We start from the raw sequence: 17,920 nt of genomic DNA on the forward strand, positions 1-17,920 counted from the left end.
CTGTGAATCAGATGTTTTATTCTATTGTATAGAAATACAATATATTGCACATTGTCATCTGCAACTCCTTTTATGTTTCTCACTCATCAATAAAGCATTACGTTGTTTTGTCTAAATGTATTCCTAACATGTTTTATAACACCTGATATGTACATTTTGGCTAAAGTTGTGCAATCTGTGGAGATTTTGATTTGACTTAACGCTTTATATACCTGCAGTTTGTTTTGTTTTTTGGAAATATTTCTACAATTGAGTTATTGGCATGAATGTAGAAATTACATGGTGCTCAGCAGTGTTGATCTCAAGCATCTAAACTGAAAACTAGACAGCAGGACCCACTCTGAAGGCCGGAAGAAACCACCGCCTCCAGAAACAATTTTTGACCAAGTTGTATGTTTGAAATAACAGAGATGTGGGTGCCACACTCTTTCAATAAACCATCCATTGAACGCCATGTGGTGTCTTTATTTGCTGATGTAGAGTTTCTTTATACTGGTAAACAACATTAATAACAACCATGTGTTAAAAAAAAAAAAAAATGTTGTAGAACATGCTTTGATTTTGCGATTGCTCAGGGTTTTTATTGTATTTGCAATATATTCAGAAACAATATTGCCCCTTAATCAGTATTCATAAAATGCTGATAAAACTTAAGGTGATAATGCATAGACATACACAGAACCAGATGAGGATTTATACAAGAGTACGCCTCAATTGCGCCGAAATTACATTTAAGTATATAATGCCCATTGTTAAGCTTTCCTAAGACCCTGTTGAAATAGTTCAAATACCATCATGGTCCCACATTTATCCATTTTTCTCTAACTCACATCCTCAGTCTGTGTTCTGGGCACTGAGGTCCTGGTAGTCGACAGGAATAGTGTCTGTGGGGGTGAGAAACAGAACGAAACTCACAATCATACTCACAGTACACATAGCTGACAAGGTTGACTTTAAAATGCCGATACTCACCATTGCAACGATACTTCAAGTTGGACCAGATGATGTTTTCCTGTGAGAAGCAGAACACTCCCAGACGCCCTCCTCTCATACTGGTGTCAATTATCACCCCTGTGTCCGCCACCAGGTTTGAACCCTCAAAAAAGCGAGCCCTGGTTCACACACAAGGGGATACGAGTTAGTCACTTCACACGCTATCAGAGATGGACAGAGTACTCGACCCCAGTACTTGAGTAAGAGTACATATACTACTGGACAAAAAAAGTACTTGCTTTTAAAGGTACTTAACTATCCAAAAGTACATGCTTTTAAATGTACTTTAAGTAAGAGTAAGAGTAAATTTCTTATTTTTCTTTTAACTATTTTTTCTGAGAATTAACTCTTTGAAACCACCTACACTGATGTGCTTGCTTTTAGGGGTTAGGGTTTCCTTCTTTGACAAACACAGCTTGTGTTCAATAGTATTTTAGAAAAAAAAAAAAAAAGACCTGAAAGTAACGAGTACTTTTCAGCCTTCCTAGAAATTAACTCGAGTAAAAGTAAAAATATTTGTCTTGGAAATGTATTCAAGTAAGAGTAATAAGTACCAAAGAAATCTAATACTCATGTAAAGTACAAATCCTCTGGATATGTACTGACCCTGATTCTGCTACAAAAAAGAGCAGTAAGAGTTATCCACAAGGCAGGTAATAGAGATCCCTCAAACAGATTTTTTATTTCTGCAGGTTTGTTGAAAATGGCCGATATAATAGAATTACAGACCCTAAAAATAATGTTTAAAGCAAAGAACAGATCATTACCAGAACATTTACAAAGCTTGTTTAAACTGGAGGAAGGGGACAACAGACTGAAGCTTGATTTTAAACAGACATTTGCAAGGTTAAGCTTAAAACAAATGTGTATTTCTGTTGCAGGTGTAAAACTATGGCATTCACAAAGCAAGGAATTGAAAAGCTGTACAAGTATGTCTCAGTTTAAGAAAATGTTTAAAAAAGAAAAGATAAGTATTTACAAAAAAGAAGCAGGAGAAAGAGAAAAAGAAGGGGAAAAAAGAAAAAGATAGATAGATGAGTGGTGTTTACCGTTATTTTGTTTGTTTGTTTTTTTGTCATTACTATGTTTCATTATCTTTAATATTTTGAAACAGAGAATAATATTGGTGTTGAAGTAAGCCAATGAAATTTGTAACAACAGAGAGGGGCAGGTATTATAAGTTTTTTCTTCATCCTGCTCCTTTTCATTCATGATGAAAATGTGTACACAATGTATATGTGCAACTATGTGAGAACCATGAATGAAATAAATCAAAATGAAATGAAATGAAATGAAGTACAGTAATCAAGTAAATTTACTCCGTTACTGTCCACCACTGCACGCTATCAGTGTGTGTGTGTGTGTGTGTGTGTGTGTGTGTGTGAGGGATGGAGTGCGTCTCTCTGTACCTGATGTATCCAACCTGTGGCCTGTGCTGGAGGAACCAGCGGTAGGAAACCTTGTCCTTCCAGCCAACGTTCCTGGGGTCCTTCCACAGGAGGCGGACCTGCCCCTGGGTGTCTCCGGTGTGCCAGAGGGAATTCCTCAGATGCTCACCTGGACCCGTCTCAGACTTCACCATCTAGAAGTGAAGAGCCACAAACGATGAGAGAGAGAGGGGGAAAAAAACTGACAGTGATGGAATAGATGATGCAGATAAATAGCATATCTCCCATCACCTTGAGCTGTATCCCCGGCTCGGCCACGGCTCTGAAGGGCGCAGCCTGCCAGTAGGTTTGTTCTGTCTGTTTCCACATCACCACGTAAAACGAGGAGGAGTCCTGGTAGCCGAAGATGAAGCCGGCGTAGTCGTCGTCCGTCACCGTGTTCACGTGGAACGTTCCCTCAAAGTCGACCCCGCTGAACGCTTTGTAGCCTGTATTTGTGGACAGTGGGAAAAAAAAACACACACAACAGCACAGGTTAGAAAAATGACACTCTGAAGAAAATAAAGTTAGAGCAGATGAGGATGTGAAAATATGAAGATATTCTCCACCCACCTACAGCGAGGCCAGGGTCAGAGTTCATGGTCTGGACTATCTCCATACCCTGTCAGAGCAAGAGAGAATGAACTCAGTTCATCGGTGTTGTCACGGGGAATTTAACCATAATAACAAAATTGGATCTCTTCACCTTTTTGTGTTCAGTGCCACGTTGATTTAGCAAAGAACATGGACAAAAGAAAACCCGAGACAAAGTCTTAGCTGAACTACAGATAGACTGATCAAATGAAATGCTTTCATAGAAAACAGCTTGAAAACAAACAGCCGGCTCACAAAGGTGTTGTACTGTTCACCTGGTTGAGAACCACCCAGTTGGGGTCGATCTGCGAGTCGCCTTCTGGGTCCAGCACGACGGTCTGATAGGCTCTGAAGTCGGTCAGGGTGACCTCTGCGTTCTCTGGGCAGTGGTCGATTTTGTCAATGATGTTGTCTTTGTCAAAGTCTCCTTCGCATGCGTCTCCAATGTTGTTGTCTGAAATAACAAGGACACTGCTCATTTACATGCTGTGCACAGGAACAAACGACAAATGGTAGGCTACTCACTATCAGAGTCTATCTGGTCCACGTTGGGAACAAGTCTGCAGTTGTCATCAGTGTCCGGTATGCCGTCATTATCATCGTCATCATCGCATTCATCTCCCTGCCAAAACAAAGTGAGACATTAGGAGTTGTCTGAACACAGAGGTGTCTCTGGGTCGGCATGAAGAATAGGGATAAAAAAAACATGTGATGCATTTAATAGATTAAATAAAAGATGAAGGAAGAGGTAGTTTAAAACCATTCCATCCTTGTCAGTGTCCAGCTGAGAGGAGTTGATGACATTGGGACAGTTGTCCTTTGTGTTCTGGTGGCCGTCCCCATCACTGAGATAGAAGAAGGGCAAGTCAAATATATAGCAAAAATATTCCTTATATCTATTCATACAACAGGTCTTGATGGTGGGCTCTACCTGTCTATGTTGTCATCACAGGTATCTCCTACAAGGTCATCATCTGAATCGGACTGCAGGTGGAAAAAACAGACACTCAGGTCAAAACAGGTCAGAGTTGTGGCAGTCGGTGAATCTTATTCAGGTTGTTTGTTACCTGGTTTGGATTGGCCATATCAGGACAGCTGTCACAGGCGTCTCCCACCCCGTCACGGTCTCTGTCCCTCTGGTCTTGGTTGGGGACTCGCTGGCAGTTGTCAAGAATATTCTTCAAGCCTGAACACATGAAAATGTAATTTCTACTTTGTGTGTAAAGGCAGCTTCAGGAAAATGAAAACAAGCATGACAGCACAGAGCCCACAGACAGTCTGTCAAATGAATCAGCAGATGGCAGTGTTTGTTAAAGAGGAAGGTGAAAAAGTTTCCAGTGGCCTTTAATGCCTGGCAAAGGCTTACCATGGAAAAATGCTTTGAGAGAGGAGACAGACATGACCAAGCACTGAGCAATCCAGCCTTGGGAGTTAAAGACATAACCAAATGATCAAGCGCCCGAAGCTCTGCCAAACTGAATGAACAGCGGCTGCGAACAGGGCCGAAACATGCAACATGCGTCAGCATATAAAGGTAAACATGCGGGCACACACAAAGGCTCAGAAGTTTAAAAGTTTCCATTGGAACAAATAAGAGCTGTCCTATAAAAGGGCAGTCAGTGAGAACTGAGAGTGTGTAACAACACTTAAGACTCCAGTTGGAGCATTTTAACATTTAACACGTTTTTCTACAGGGATTTTTAAGCTTTTCGTCCAGACGGACACAGTAGTCTTTTGTAATTATCAGCTATTAACAGTTTTCCTAAAGTTATTACCTCTAAATGATGCAATAAAAGCAGTAATGGTCCAGTAACTGGATCATTATGTGTCCAGTTACTGGACCATTACTGCATCCTATGTAACTGGTCACATAGGATGAAAAAGTTGGATGGTCATTACTGCTAATAGTAATGACCATCCAACTTTTTTATCCTTACAAAAGCCACAGCTGTTGGACTGTGTCCCTCTCATTACACACAGCGATGCAAAACTGTGAGGATATAGTGATAATTATATGACTGTTAAAAACTAACAGATACACTTACCATCCCCATCCATGTCATCGTCACATTCATCTCCCAGCCCGTCCTGGTCTGTATCTCTCTGTGAGGGATTGTCTACTACTCTGCAGTTGTCACATGCATCACCATGGAGATCCTTATCACTGTTTCTCTGGTCTATGTTGGGAACAAGCCAGCAGTTATCCTGGGTTTGGAAAAAGAGGGTTGCTGTATTATGCATAGGCCTTGTGAACTAAATAGACCTACATTTACATTCATTACATTGGTGGGTGTGTATTGTATGCTGGACCTGTGGTCACCTACGTCTATGTTAATGATTCCATCATTGTCTGCATCATCATCACAGGCGTCGCCCTTCCCGTCCCTGTCTGCGTCCTCTTGCCCAGAGTTTGGCACAAACACACAGTTGTCCTGGAAACCCCACAGGAAAAAACACAGAGGCACACACAGACACAAACACCATTAAGTTTTAATTCTACACTGGATTAAATGCAAGAGAGGATGGGGGATGCTTGACACGAGTACCTGCTTACAGTTGCTGTCTCTGCACGGGAGAGTAGTGTCAGGATGTGCGTCAATATCTGTGTCCTTTCCACACGTGTAGCCATTACCTGCCCAGCCAATGCCACACTAAACCACACAGACACACGCGGGGGAAAGAGCACGGCATGACATTTCATTCAAATGGTGAGATGTGGAACAGCCCGACAGTATAATGGTTCACATTCAGGTGTAAGATATGGTATATAAATTGGCAGTATATTCTGAATTATTACCATACAGGTAATGCTGCCGTCTCGCTCCACGATACACTCAGCGTTGGCGTCACAGGGGTTGGGTTGACCGTTGGGGCAAAGCCTGCTGCCACGGCAGCCTCCCACCTGGTCACCTGTGAAGCCGGCTTTACACTCGCCGCAGCGGAAGGAGCCCTGACGAGGACGATATCGAGTCAGAGACCAGGGCACTATGCGAAAGGAGAGTGTGATAACCATGTAATGGTCCCATTGGTCTTACCATAGTGTTGTAGCAGTTTGAGTTGGCAGTGCAACCTCCATTGTCAGGTGGGCCCAGACACTCATCTATGTCCTCACATACCTGTCAGCAGCAGGATGTAAAGTCCACACAAAAAAAATCAGTTGGTTGTCTGTTGAGGCTCAGATAAATCAAAGACAATGTATTCATTTTTAGCTGTACCTGTTTGTTTGATTTAGCATAGGATATTCCCACTCCATTCAGCTCTGGCCCAGTGTATCCCAGAGGGCATTTCTCACAGCGGAAGCCAGGAGCAGTGTTCACACACCGGACGCCAGGGAAACATGGGTTGAACTGGCACTAAACACATACACAAATAACACAGAGGCTTGTCAAACACTGCTTTCACGTCCTTGTTGCAGAAACAGACGCTCATAAAGAAGAAATACAGTGCGTTCCATACCTCATCTACGTCGTCACAGTGCACGCCGTCTCCTGTGTATCCATCTGGACAGGGGGCACACTGGAAGTCCCCTGACTCTGAGCGGATGCACATGTTCTGTCTGAAACAGGTCCCAGGTGGGCACTGAGTCAAATGCTGAGGCAGCATGTCAAACCGCCCTGGACCGGGACCGGGACCATTATTAGTTGGACTGCCTCCAAGACCTGTGGACACAAATGTACCGATATAGAAATGCATTGTTACACTGTCAGAAGTGACTAAATAGGGTAACTGAGACCATTTTTTGTTTTGCTTACCACAGGCGAGACACTCTGCGATGGTATTCCTCAGAAAGGTTGTCTCCTTAATCTTAAGCAGAAAGGAAACAGGGTGTAGTACTGTTAGTGTTGTTAGTGAATGTATTGGTACTTTACATCAAAATCTATAAAGTGTGTGTCTGTTTAGGTGCTATGTTTCCTTACATAATAGATTATTTTAAGTGTGTTTGATAAATTCATTGCCTCAGGCTCCCTGAGGCAAATTCTCTGTGTTAAACGATCATCTGAAATCATCCATTCCTATCTGCTGTTGAGGTTAAGGTCCGATTTTTGATTCATTTAGCTGTCTGTCACCGATTGAAACGCAGCCGGTCGGCAGGTCCTCCGAGTCTGGATTCTCACTTTTCACAATGAACTGCAGATTTTTATTGAAAAGCCAATCTCACCACAGAGAAGAAGGGACATCCAAATGGTTTTGAATCAGCCCACATTCTTCCACTTTTACAAACAGTTCGTCCAACCTTTTATATGAGTTTCATCTCAACAAATTTGATCTCCCCTTCAAATAGGTTTGAAAAGGCAGCTATAAGGATGGCAAACAATGTAACCAAATAATTCAACAAGTTACCATACTCGGTTATCAAAATGCTGTGCAGTTCTTGACTTGATTGTGACCTTATGATACATTTTAATACTTGTCCTTGTGTGTTCACTTTCCATCAAGAGGTGACACAGCGCTGTGACACAGAGTAATTCACCTGCTGGTGGAGTAGCACCTTCATGTCAGACAGCATGGTCTTCAGCTCCAGAATGGTGGCCTGGTCATGTACCATCCTACCTGCCTGGATACCTGTGAGGTAAACCAGAATTAGAAAACTAAAAGTTCATCATTTACATGTGAAACAAAACAAACCAAAATATTTGAGGTTAAAGAGTTTATTATGTCTGGTATTTTTCAAGTTTTCTATTAGTTTTAAGGTAAAATGAGAGCATGTGTGTGTGTGCATTATGTGACAGAAAATCTTTGTCTCTCACCCAGCAGTTGTAACGATTCAGCCTGATCTACACTACAGTCCTGCAAAGTGGCCACATTATCTATCGTGTCCCCTGTGACCAGCTGGAAGTGAGTCAGTTCATCCTTACAGAACAACAGAGGAAAGAAAAAATTCAGACTGCATGTAGGCTACATGATTCATATTGTGGCACAAATAAATCAAATAATGTGTTTTTATGCAGAATATATTCACAGTATAATGTAGAAATATTCAATGTAAACCTCTCATTCACCTGTCCATTTGGCTGCAGGGTCCTAAGCGCCACCCTGTTGGGACCAGGTGGGAGCGACCCAAATGCAGCTGGTAGATCGTTCAAGGTGTGTGCCAGTCTGCAGTCCATGTAGATGTTGAGGCGAGGCGGGCCGCGCTGCAGACCGCTGGCATGTAGCATCACGTGATGCTCTCGACCGTCTGCCAGGGAGGGGTGGTTGAAACTGGTTGTGCCGTATCTGCCATCGTTCTTCTGGTAACGAATGGTGACTGCAGATGGAGAGAAACCAGCAAACACATGCTGACGCAAACAGCTGATGATGCAGTGTGTGGTCGTATAGCAGCCACTGTTATATGTGAAATAATCTACCTTTGTTGAGTTTGGCCTGCACGCTGAAGTCCAGGTACTTGGTGTTGTCTTTGGGGTTGATGATGCTGTACATAGAGGTGGGGCCCTTGCTATGGAGCCTGAAGGAAGAAAGGAGGAAAGCCTCGTCTTGCCCTTTGCTCTTTAGCTTTCCTTGGAGCAAGTCTGGCAGGCAGTCTGGAGAGTCCAGCAGGTCATAGACTAATGCAGAAGAGGATTGTTAAACACCTGCATTACACTGCTGTAGGTGCATTGTGACATCATTGTGACAAGGAGAAAAGGCACAATGTAACGATAAAGGCAGGAAACACTTTGTCTGTTACATCTGCTGCTGACTTTTTGTCAGTTTGGTTTTGGCTATGACTGGCTATTCTGCTTTATTATGTGTGACAGTGCTCCATGTGTGTGTGTGTGTGTGTGTGTGTAGGTGTGTAGGTGTGCGTGTGTGTGTGCACAAGTGCAAGTGCATGTTCATGTTTGTATCCTGCTGTCTTTTATAGAGTGGTGGATGAGAGTTACAGAGAGCAGCAGCAGTAAACTCTTTCCACTGGAACAAACCCACCGCTTCACACTCACATGCACGGACACACACGCACACATACACACACATACACACACACACACACACACACAAGAAACACTTGCACGCAACCATTAGCTGAATTCAAAAATAATACGATGTGACAAATTGTATGGAAAAATGTGCGTGATGATTCCAGGCAAATCGAGGTTCTGCGCATGCACTTTCTCACTTGGTAACCGGTGTTGTTTTACCATTTGAAACTGGTCCTATTTAGGTCAGACTGTTACTAGATCCTGGACATTAAACACTGCAAACCACAAAAAAGCCAAATTCATGCCAACTAAATCAACGGAGCTACCCTTGTTAATTGCAGCTTACTGCAGATGGGAAGTTACAAGAGGAGACAACAGACTGTTATAATGTGCAAATGGAGAAGACAGTCACTAAAACTGTTTTAACATGTAGAGCACGTATGAACATGCTGTATATAATGTTTTCCAGAAGGGCACGGATAGAGAAGAGCCTGTACTTACCAGTGCCTTCAGCTGTGACAGAGAGCACCAGCTGCTGCAGCACCAGAGACAGAGCTGCTGCTCTGGCCCACATACCCATCATCTGTGCTTCAGAGCGGGACACACCTCAAAAGAAGCCGTGTCCCTGTAGAAAGAACTTAATTTCCTCCTGCGGGTCAGTAAGAGAGTCACAGGCTGTGTCCAGATCTTGAAGCAGAATATCAGCAGAGGTGAGATGGTCCTGTGGCCACAGGCACAGCTTTTAAAGCAAAGGGGAGTGTTCTTGTAAGCTCTTGTTGCGAAAGCGGCACAGTGTAGGGACCATTTTAATAGATTGGGGGTGTGTCCCCATATCCTCTCATTGAATGATAAGTTGCATATTGCCCCTGCTTGTAAAAACTGAAGTATAACTACATGCTAAGTAAAACAGTCCACAAATAAATGTGACACAAAATATAAGGGATCATAGGTGGCATTTTATTCTAAAAAGCTGGTGCTGCATTAGTTAGCTATACTTCAGGGCTAAATGTGAGGAGTTTTTATGTATTTATGACTCTATTTGATTTAAAATCAAGATTAAGCCTTCATCCCTTAAGTCCTACGTGTTTACTGCGTTTTTGGGAGTGGTAAAATAATAGCATGAAAAGTCAGCTCACTCAGCCAACACTAAAAAATGTCTGAAATGAATTGTGCCTGGGTCTCAAGAGAGGAAAATCTGTTTCCAGCTGGCCATTGTTTCTCGCAAACATCACTGAACCTGTGTCCTAAATGTGGATTTCATCTTCCAGCTCTTCTTCGGTAAACCAGTTGAACTGTCTAACTGTGCCAGATGTTTTTAATTTTTATTTAATTGTATTTAACTTGTTCTGAATGCCTCTGAAAAGTGTTTCTAAATTCCATCTGTTGAAGAATGTGGGAATAGAAAGCTAGACTTGGGACACTTTTTGACCCTGGAAACATTTCACGTAAGGCGTCTGGTACTCGTCTTAAAAGTTTTCTCTACTTACCTCAAGTAGATTTCAACATCTCAGCTGCTGGGCCGATCCAAGCCGTGACATTTACCATCCCTCGGTGCATTATCACCATGGATGCGACTGTGTCTGGCTGTCTGGTCTCTGACCAAAGCCCTGGCAGCCTTCAACAGTCTGACTATCTCCCCCAGGACCGACATCATGTTATTGCTGCTGAAAAGACATAAAGCTCTACAAAAATGGAAATTACTATTTGACATGGCAATAAAAATCCCAAATTGTGACTTGTTCTATCAAAAGACTATAAAATAAGACCATATAAAGAGCAACAATGTGATATGAGTTTTTGATCATGCTACCTCTAGCCAGATTTTAAATTGTTGGCATAATACACTGACTAAATATCACCACTCGGAACAACCACATGACTTTGTAATGTTAATCTTGGCTTTTTAGACAAACATTTAATTTTGAGCTGTATAAATAAAAATTGACCTGACGTTGTTATATCAATAAACTTAGGGATAAGGATCAGTTCCTATTCTGAATTTGGAATCTGAACACTGAATATTTTTTTTAATCAAATATCACTGATTGATTTTGAATGAGAGGCTACATCAGTGACCAAAAAAGAAAGCCATTCATAAATGTGAAATTGAGAGTGCAATATTCATGCTGCTCTGGATCTTATAAATCTCACAATCTTACTCCATCCAGTTGGATTTGTAAGGATTGGACTTACACAGGATTGCTCACAGATGTCATGTGTTCTCATACGTGTTGTTATATGTCAATTAAGTCTTTCTCATTAAGTGTACCATTCTCTCTATTAAAGTGGTGACTTGTTTATCATTCCTACATGGTTACGTCACCGCTGCTTACCAATTTTATGATCCCTAAAGTGAAGTAAAGCATCATCCTAATAAACCGCAAAAAAAAAGCTAATGAGTATTTACAGGGAACAGACTAGTATAGTTACCTCAGTAAATCAAGGCAGATGCTGAATTTTCAGATTAAAAGCCCATATTTAATTCTCATAATAGTCTTTACTTCACATTATTATTCCTTTATGTCACTGCAAATAGAGACCACTTGACTTAGCCTTATCATTTGGAATATCTAAAAAAATATTTATTTTCTCAACTGATTTTTCTCTCTTTTTTTCTTTGATATCTTATGATCTTATACACTTGATATTTTCCACCTGATTTTTTCCTCTTTGATTTCTGATGTGACGGATGTGACAGGTAGCTGGTCGTGACGTCATCGGCTCCCTCCGTGAGTCAAAAAACATGGCGGCTGCCATGGAGCTGAGATGCTGGGGAGGAGACTGGGGTTTGCCTTCCGTCCACACCGAGTCCCTCATAGTCCTGGTAACGTTTCCGTCTGCTTGTACAAACTACTACGCTCACTATGGTCTGTATCAGACGGTTTTCTTTCTAGCCTCGGTTTCCTCTGCCTCCTCGCCCTGTGCCTCTGGTTAGCTCCCGTGCTAACTACCTGCTGCAGCCTGCTGTCGGCTCGGGCGATGTGCAGGACAGAAAATAATGGGTTTTTTTAATGCCAACTCAATGTTCATCCTGCTACAGAAAAGGATCTGTGCGAGCTGCATGGTCATGTCCTTTATATGTGTCTGGTTGTCACACGTCTCTCTCGTCGCTAACAAAGGTTTGGTGCCTTCAAGGTCAGTTTGCACAGGGTCCGACTTGAACCTGTTGTGTTTCCGTGCTCAGCCTCCTGCTGTGTGTCCGTCGACGGTGGCAGAGGTGGAAATCAGCTGGTCAGGAGATAAACAGCTTGTTGTTAGTGGTCTGATGATCTGTATGTCCCTCACTGAATCCATGTAGTTACGACTGCTGCCACCAGGTGACAGTCATTTCCAGATGAAACCTACAACATCTATAAAGCAATGTATTAGAATAATAGTGGTGTGTTTGTTTTGTTATAATATGGTATATCACCTTAACCAGGTGTTGTTCTGAACTCATCAAGATGTAGGCCTAAATCGGCATTTAATATGGGTGATTTTAGAAAGTAGGAAGTGAAATTATATAGGCCTATATAGTAATATTTTGATTCTTAAACCTTAATCTTGTCATACAGAAATGTTCATATTCTGACTCGAGCACCTTCAGTGCAGTGATTTTCTGCTTTTTGCTGTTTTACGTCATTGTAAACTGAACATTAAAAAATAAGACAGCTGACAATATTGCCTTGGACTTCTGATAATGATGGGTGATTTTTGCCCTAATTTTACATTAACACATCACTAGACTGGATAATAGTTTCAGTTTTAACTGATTTAGTTAAACATCTAGGTATTTGTCTTTATTTTGGTGTATTTTTGTTTTATTGCTTGTGGTTTTGCTTTAACAGTTTACCTCTCTTGCTATAGATGAAGTTCTGTTGTTTCAGATCAGCACAGACAGCAGTGTAATTATAGTGGTCCCTTCTTGTGCCAAATGTATTTACAGTCAGTGGTATATTCCCCCTGGTGGTACAACCTAACCTTGACTGAAGTATTACAGTATGCATTGGGGCTGTAAATAGCTCAGGAAGTATTTCCCTGACAGATGCAACATTTGACCAATTGTTTCACTGTGACATTTATGACTGACTTTAAATTGTAAGTGCGCTGACTGTTGTTTCTGTTATTATCTTGACTGAAATGTGGGTTTTCTTTCAGGCATACGCTAAGTTTTCTGGGGCTGAGGTCACAGTTTCCCCTATAGACTGGACATGGAGAACACTAACAGGTGAGCTGCAGCTTCTCATGAAGAAATTCATAACATGGCAGTCAGGATGCCATAATTGCCTGGTACACACACATACACATGGTACGTAACGTGTCATCAACAGATACTTCTAATATTGAAACGGGAATATTTCCAATATTTAAGAAGTAAATGTAAACTGTAGTCTCACTATACATTTGAAATGATAAGACTTTCATGCAGATGAACTTCCTCCACTCTGTAACTTGACCTCAGTCTTGACTTGTAATGTTCCTGTTGTTCAACCTGCAGCAACAGTGCCAGAGTTGCTTTGTGGAGACTCTGCAGTGCAAGAACCAGCACAGATACTCAACTTCCTGAGGAAACAGGTGAGAGTCGGCCAATGCTGCTTACTGTCCGTCACCTGGTTATTATGTCTTCAAACCCATGAAACAGAATGAGTGGATCTTTTTCATATTTTTCAGAGGTTTAATGCAGATTTTGAGCTGACAGCCCGACAAGGAGCGGACACCATGGCATACATCGCCCTGCTTGAAGAGAAACTACGACCAGCTCTGGTAAGAACATATATATAATAACCCTTCCTGGTAAACACTGATCTGTGAGGACTGTCAGTATTCAAACTCAGGTCTTGTCTCCCACAGTTACACACTTTCTGGGTGGATGCAGAAAACTACGCCAATCTGACACGTCCATGGTTTGCGTCTCGCTCGCCTTTCCCTCTCAACTTTCTCGTACCATGTCAGTATGCCAACACTGCCCTCTCCCGCATCCTTCTAACCAAAGGAGAGGCTCCGCTGCACAGAATCAGCGAAGTGGAGGGAAAGGTAAATACTGATCTGTCTCACCACCAGTCACGTCGTCTCAACTCTGTCCACATGTCAGTGCTTTCTGTTTATAACCGTACGTCTTTCCCACTCTGTCTGCCTCAGATCTACAGTGATGCTAAAGAGTGCCTGAATCTCCTCTCCTACAGACTGGGAACAGAAAACTACTTTTTTGGCAACTCGTGAGTTCTTTATTTTTAAGAAGTCCACACGTTGTAATAAATGAACATGCTGATCTACTGGGGAAAAAAACAAAAACTTAAATTAAATGTGTTGTTTAGACACTGTTTGTGGTTAAACAAGTCATGTTACAAATTTTGATATAAGTTCAAAGAAAAAGTGAGCACAACTGTATACAGGTGCACAGCAAAAGAGGCTCAGACAAATCACAAGTAGCCGTAATTCTTTTAAGATACCCCTGCTGCCTGGATTAAAAGATAGTAAGAGGTTGGACCTACATGAGTGCTGGCTTTGTGATTTTTACAAATTTTGATATAAACAAACTCAAGTGTATTAGATAAATCCCTGTAGATTTTCTTGTTGTGTTCACTGTAGTTAATAAGTGTAATTCTACATTAGAAATGTTGCCTTTCATAGCCGAGTAGTGCTTGTAATGTAATAGTTGGTTTGTGTGTGTGTGTGTGTGTCATTGTAGACCCACCAGTCTGGATGCCTTTGTATTTGGTTTTGTGGCTCCGCTCCATAAAGCTAGTCTTCTGAGCAGTCCTCTGCAGAGCCACCTCCGACAGCTGGATAACCTCTCACGCTTCTGTGATACCATCCTTGCAGTCCACTTCAGCTCGGATCAGCCTTGTAAGATCACGGCAAACCCCAGAAATATTCACACTTTGGGACTTAAGCTTTGTAAAATTAGGTCACAAAAGGTGTGCGGGAATATTTACCAAGTCAAAACAACTAACATCATCAGATTTTTCCTTCTACTTCCTCTCCTCACAGCTTGGGTTCACTGCATGCCTGCTCTTTCTGTCTGCTTTATTTTTGGGTGTTCATTGACTTTAACACTGTTCCCATTCTTCTAATTCTCTGCGATCTCCTTTTCCCTCTGCTGGTGTCCTCTTGCGTCATCTCTCTCCAGGTCCTCCCCCACCTGTTCAGGAAACTATGGATGCCAACCTGCAGAAACTAACTCAGCTTGTAAACAAAGAATCCAACTTAATAGAAAAGGTGGTTCTGCTTTCCTTTCCTCTTCTTTGCAAGGTTTCAGGGTTGCATTTTGCAGGTGCAGTCTCATATAAATAGTCGTAGTGAATCACTGTTTTCTGCTCCAACTAAACTGTGCGTCTTGTACTGTAGATGGATGACAACCTTCGCAGCAGCCCTCAGCACAAACCCCACAGACCAGACCCCAAGCCCAGTCTGGCCAGTGAGAAGAGCTCTACCCCTGCCTAACCCCTGACCTTACCCCCCTGATCCAGCCTTATGAAAGGAGGAGGACCACCCGGTAGATGAAAGGTGCTGCTCCGAGTCTGACTCAACGTCCTGTCCTCAAATCAAAAATAATTGTCACAAAGCTGAACTGCAACTCAAATGAGGAAAAAAAAGTCACATCAGTACCAGGAATATGACTATGTGATAATAAAGAGACTTTTTTTTTACAGCAAGATAATGATGATGGGTTTCAAAGATGTTTGACTGAAAGAGGAGGAAAAGTGCTCTTGTGAGGTTTTTAAGAAGGTTGAGCGTATGTATGTGGTAAAGAAGGAATGCTATGAAGTGATGCTCAATGAGAAAGACACAGAAGGTTCAAAGGGAAGCCAACCTACACTTAGTGCACCATAGAGAACACGAAGATATTGAAGTACTAATACTAAGTTTAATACCAGGAGAGCATGGTGACTGCAGTAGATGAGCATGGTGCTGCTAGAGCTAGACCTTATGGGAAGAGTTGTCAAACAATCTGAGCACGCATTAGTCCTAACGCACCCACTGTAAAATGTTCTGCACTGTAAATTCTAACAACATTTTCATTTGGGGTAATGTACACTATGTATGCAGTCATAATAATAGGAATGAGCGATTACTTATTCTGCTCTGCTTTCACCTCCTTTTGTTGTGTATAGCTTGTAAAGTTGTAAATAGTTTCAAATCAATGCAATTTACTTGTGGTTTCCTCTAATAGGGCTGATGAGCTTGTTCACAATCTTTGCCACATCCACTGAGGTAATGGAAGGGCCTTACACTGTATTAACTTATTCGTGTAAAATATTTGGGATTGTTGTGTTTATGTATGTTTGTGTGTGTGCATCGTTTTTTTTTTCCTTTCTTGTGTAACATATTGTGTGTCATTAACAATCCACTCATGTCTGTTTTTGCCATGATTTTCCACGACCAATATTTACATTTGTTTTCTTTTTTTTTCTGCCGTGTTTATGATTTGTGCCTATTTAACGCTCATTTTGTTTAAATTGAAGTGTCTGTCCCGTTGAATGAATGTCTCATTAGCTGCCTTATGTTTTCCTTTAATTGCACAGTTTGATTATCTAGCACATTTTCACTGAGATATAAGTTGACTCTTTTCTGTTTCTGTTTTTGCTTTTGTTTTCATTATTATCATGTTTCATAATATCCTCACAGCTCCTGCACCACAGAAACAAGTCTACGCCATGTGATTTCTTTCAGGATCATGATTTTTGAAATATTAACCCTCGTAAAAATTCTTGGGCCCTTGTAACTTCATGGGTACATTCCTTTTAAAGCACCATAATCTGAAACTGAAGTGTTCATTGGGTCGTGTGCTGTCATCACACTGTGTAGTCAGATGGGCTGGTGCGGACCATGTGGGAGCTGTGTGCCTTCACAACTGCTGGTGTCAAAATGTCTTGTCAACAGTGTCCTTCATATTTTTTCACGAATTATCTTTTTCATTTCAGTCGCTGTTCATGATGTGTTGATAACAATTGTCTTCATATTACTGAAATACAAATACGATAAGCCAACATCGGCCACTGTCTTTTATTTAAATATTTACTTACCAAGCAAAATGAACATTTCCAAACATGTGCTTATGAATGGCGCCAAAATCAGAGCTTGTGGTGGACTCCACTGGTTTTTTCTTTTTTTAAAAGAAATTGTCGTTTCCACCCTGCCAGTGCATCAAGCCACGCTATTGGCTGACCTGTTTTCCCAATTCCACCATTGCCCACTTTGCTTCTTATTGTGTGACCACTTGTTTAGATGTTGGGAGGATAAAGAGCTCTTTGTCTGGCTTTTGGCTTTAGACATGGAAAAAGAGGAGCGTAATTAAACTGAGAGGAAATGATGTATACTTGAAATCAGATATTATCCGAGTCACTGGTCACGTGTGGGAGCAAGTCCTGCTGAGATGTCTACTGGCTGGCTATCTAATGGGCACAGTCACAGGAAATAAAGAGCACATTTGGATCTGTTGTCAATTTTCTGTTGCATCTTTTCGACTGCAGCGTTTTTACGACTCATTTTTCTGGGTTAGGAAAATAGTTGTCGAACTCCATTGTTGAGACTAGGTACAAAAGCAGGTCACCATCACCACATTTTTTGACCTACAGCCGTGAAACTGGGTCTTAACTTACAATAACCTCCCAAGCTATACAATAAAAAAAAAATTGCCCCAGCTTCCCAAACCAGTGTCATCAAGTGCAGGAAGGATGAGAAGAAGAATCAGTTCCAGTAAAGCAAAGGCTGTCACCTTTTCAAAGAGCTCTCCTTCAGCTTCCAGCAGAGCACATGCAGCCAGCAGCTGTTCCCTGATGGTCTGCATGTGTTTGCCCTCCACTCTTCTTATTCTTCTCTCTCCCTCCTCTCTGTGTTCCTCCAGAAGTGAGGAAAGGTGTCAAGATATGAAGGGGGAAAAAATACGAGCGCCTGGAAAATTAATAACATGATAATTGTGAGATGACAAGTCTTCTGGAAAACCATGTGGCTTTGTCAGTGAGGTGTGTGGAGCACAAATAAATGTTTGATAGGTTTTGCAGACATTGTTAGGATTGGAAGGAA

General features: G+C 41.7%; 2 protein-coding genes across 4 annotated transcripts; one reads left to right on the top strand and one right to left on the bottom strand.

Annotated features, from left to right (window-relative positions):
* Positions 1–14: 14 nt before the first annotated feature.
* Positions 15–9,631, bottom strand: thbs4a (thrombospondin 4a). The gene is made up of 23 exons (XM_085786975.1): positions 9,416–9,631; positions 8,363–8,560; positions 8,015–8,262; positions 7,763–7,865; positions 7,486–7,577; positions 6,767–6,818; positions 6,471–6,673; positions 6,230–6,367; positions 6,050–6,130; positions 5,812–5,964; positions 5,561–5,665; positions 5,339–5,446; positions 5,060–5,219; positions 4,082–4,200; positions 3,946–3,998; positions 3,775–3,859; positions 3,540–3,636; positions 3,290–3,468; positions 2,994–3,042; positions 2,673–2,869; positions 2,403–2,575; positions 973–1,112; positions 15–884 (listed from the first exon to the last, which is right to left on the bottom strand). Exons 1-23 carry the CDS (start codon positions 9,495–9,497, stop codon positions 835–837), a joined length of 2,865 nt encoding a protein of 954 aa, XP_085643101.1. The 5' UTR covers positions 9,498–9,631; the 3' UTR covers positions 15–834.
* A 2,013-nt stretch (positions 9,632–11,644) lies between these two features.
* mtx3 (metaxin 3) lies at positions 11,645–16,884 on the top strand. 3 transcript variants are annotated; one of them, XM_085786978.1, is made up of 9 exons: positions 11,645–11,738; positions 13,052–13,121; positions 13,392–13,468; positions 13,565–13,657; positions 13,745–13,927; positions 14,033–14,109; positions 14,583–14,740; positions 15,024–15,167; positions 15,242–16,884. In XM_085786978.1, exons 1-9 carry the CDS (start codon positions 11,658–11,660, stop codon positions 15,247–15,249), a joined length of 891 nt encoding a protein of 296 aa, XP_085643104.1. In that variant the 5' UTR covers positions 11,645–11,657; the 3' UTR covers positions 15,250–16,884. The 3 variants fall into 3 exon arrangements, with proteins under 3 accessions (XP_085643104.1, XP_085643103.1, XP_085643105.1); XM_085786977.1 differs by having other exon boundaries at positions 15,024–15,112; XM_085786979.1 differs by lacking the exon at positions 15,024–15,167.
* The last annotated feature ends 1,036 nt before the right edge of the window (positions 16,885–17,920 follow it).

The sequence above is a fragment of the Trachurus japonicus genome, chromosome 9 (assembly GCF_045865225.1).
Source record: "Trachurus japonicus isolate A0001 chromosome 9, Traja_1.0".
Taxonomy (NCBI): domain Eukaryota; kingdom Metazoa; phylum Chordata; class Actinopteri; order Carangiformes; family Carangidae; genus Trachurus; species Trachurus japonicus.

Excerpts from the sequence above, each read along its gene's own strand:
- thbs4a (XM_085786975.1), bottom strand. The coding sequence starts at position 9,497 with ATGATGGGTATGTGGGCCAGAGCAGCAGCTCTGTCTCTGGTGCTGCAG. Across the intron at positions 6,674-6,766 it reads CGCAGAGTGTCTCGCCTGTG|GTCTTGGAGGCAGTCCAACT; the intron begins GTAAGCAAAACA and ends TTGTGTCCACAG. Across the intron at positions 3,637-3,774 it reads ACACTGACAAGGATGGAATG|GGAGATGAATGCGATGATGA; the intron begins GTTTTAAACTAC and ends TTGTTTTGGCAG.
- mtx3 (XM_085786977.1), top strand. The coding sequence starts at position 11,658 with ATGGCGGCTGCCATGGAGCTGAGATGCTGGGGAGGAGACTGGGGTTTG. Across the intron at positions 13,469-13,564 it reads TCAACTTCCTGAGGAAACAG|AGGTTTAATGCAGATTTTGA; the intron begins GTGAGAGTCGGC and ends CATATTTTTCAG. Across the intron at positions 14,110-14,582 it reads AACTACTTTTTTGGCAACTC|ACCCACCAGTCTGGATGCCT; the intron begins GTGAGTTCTTTA and ends GTGTCATTGTAG.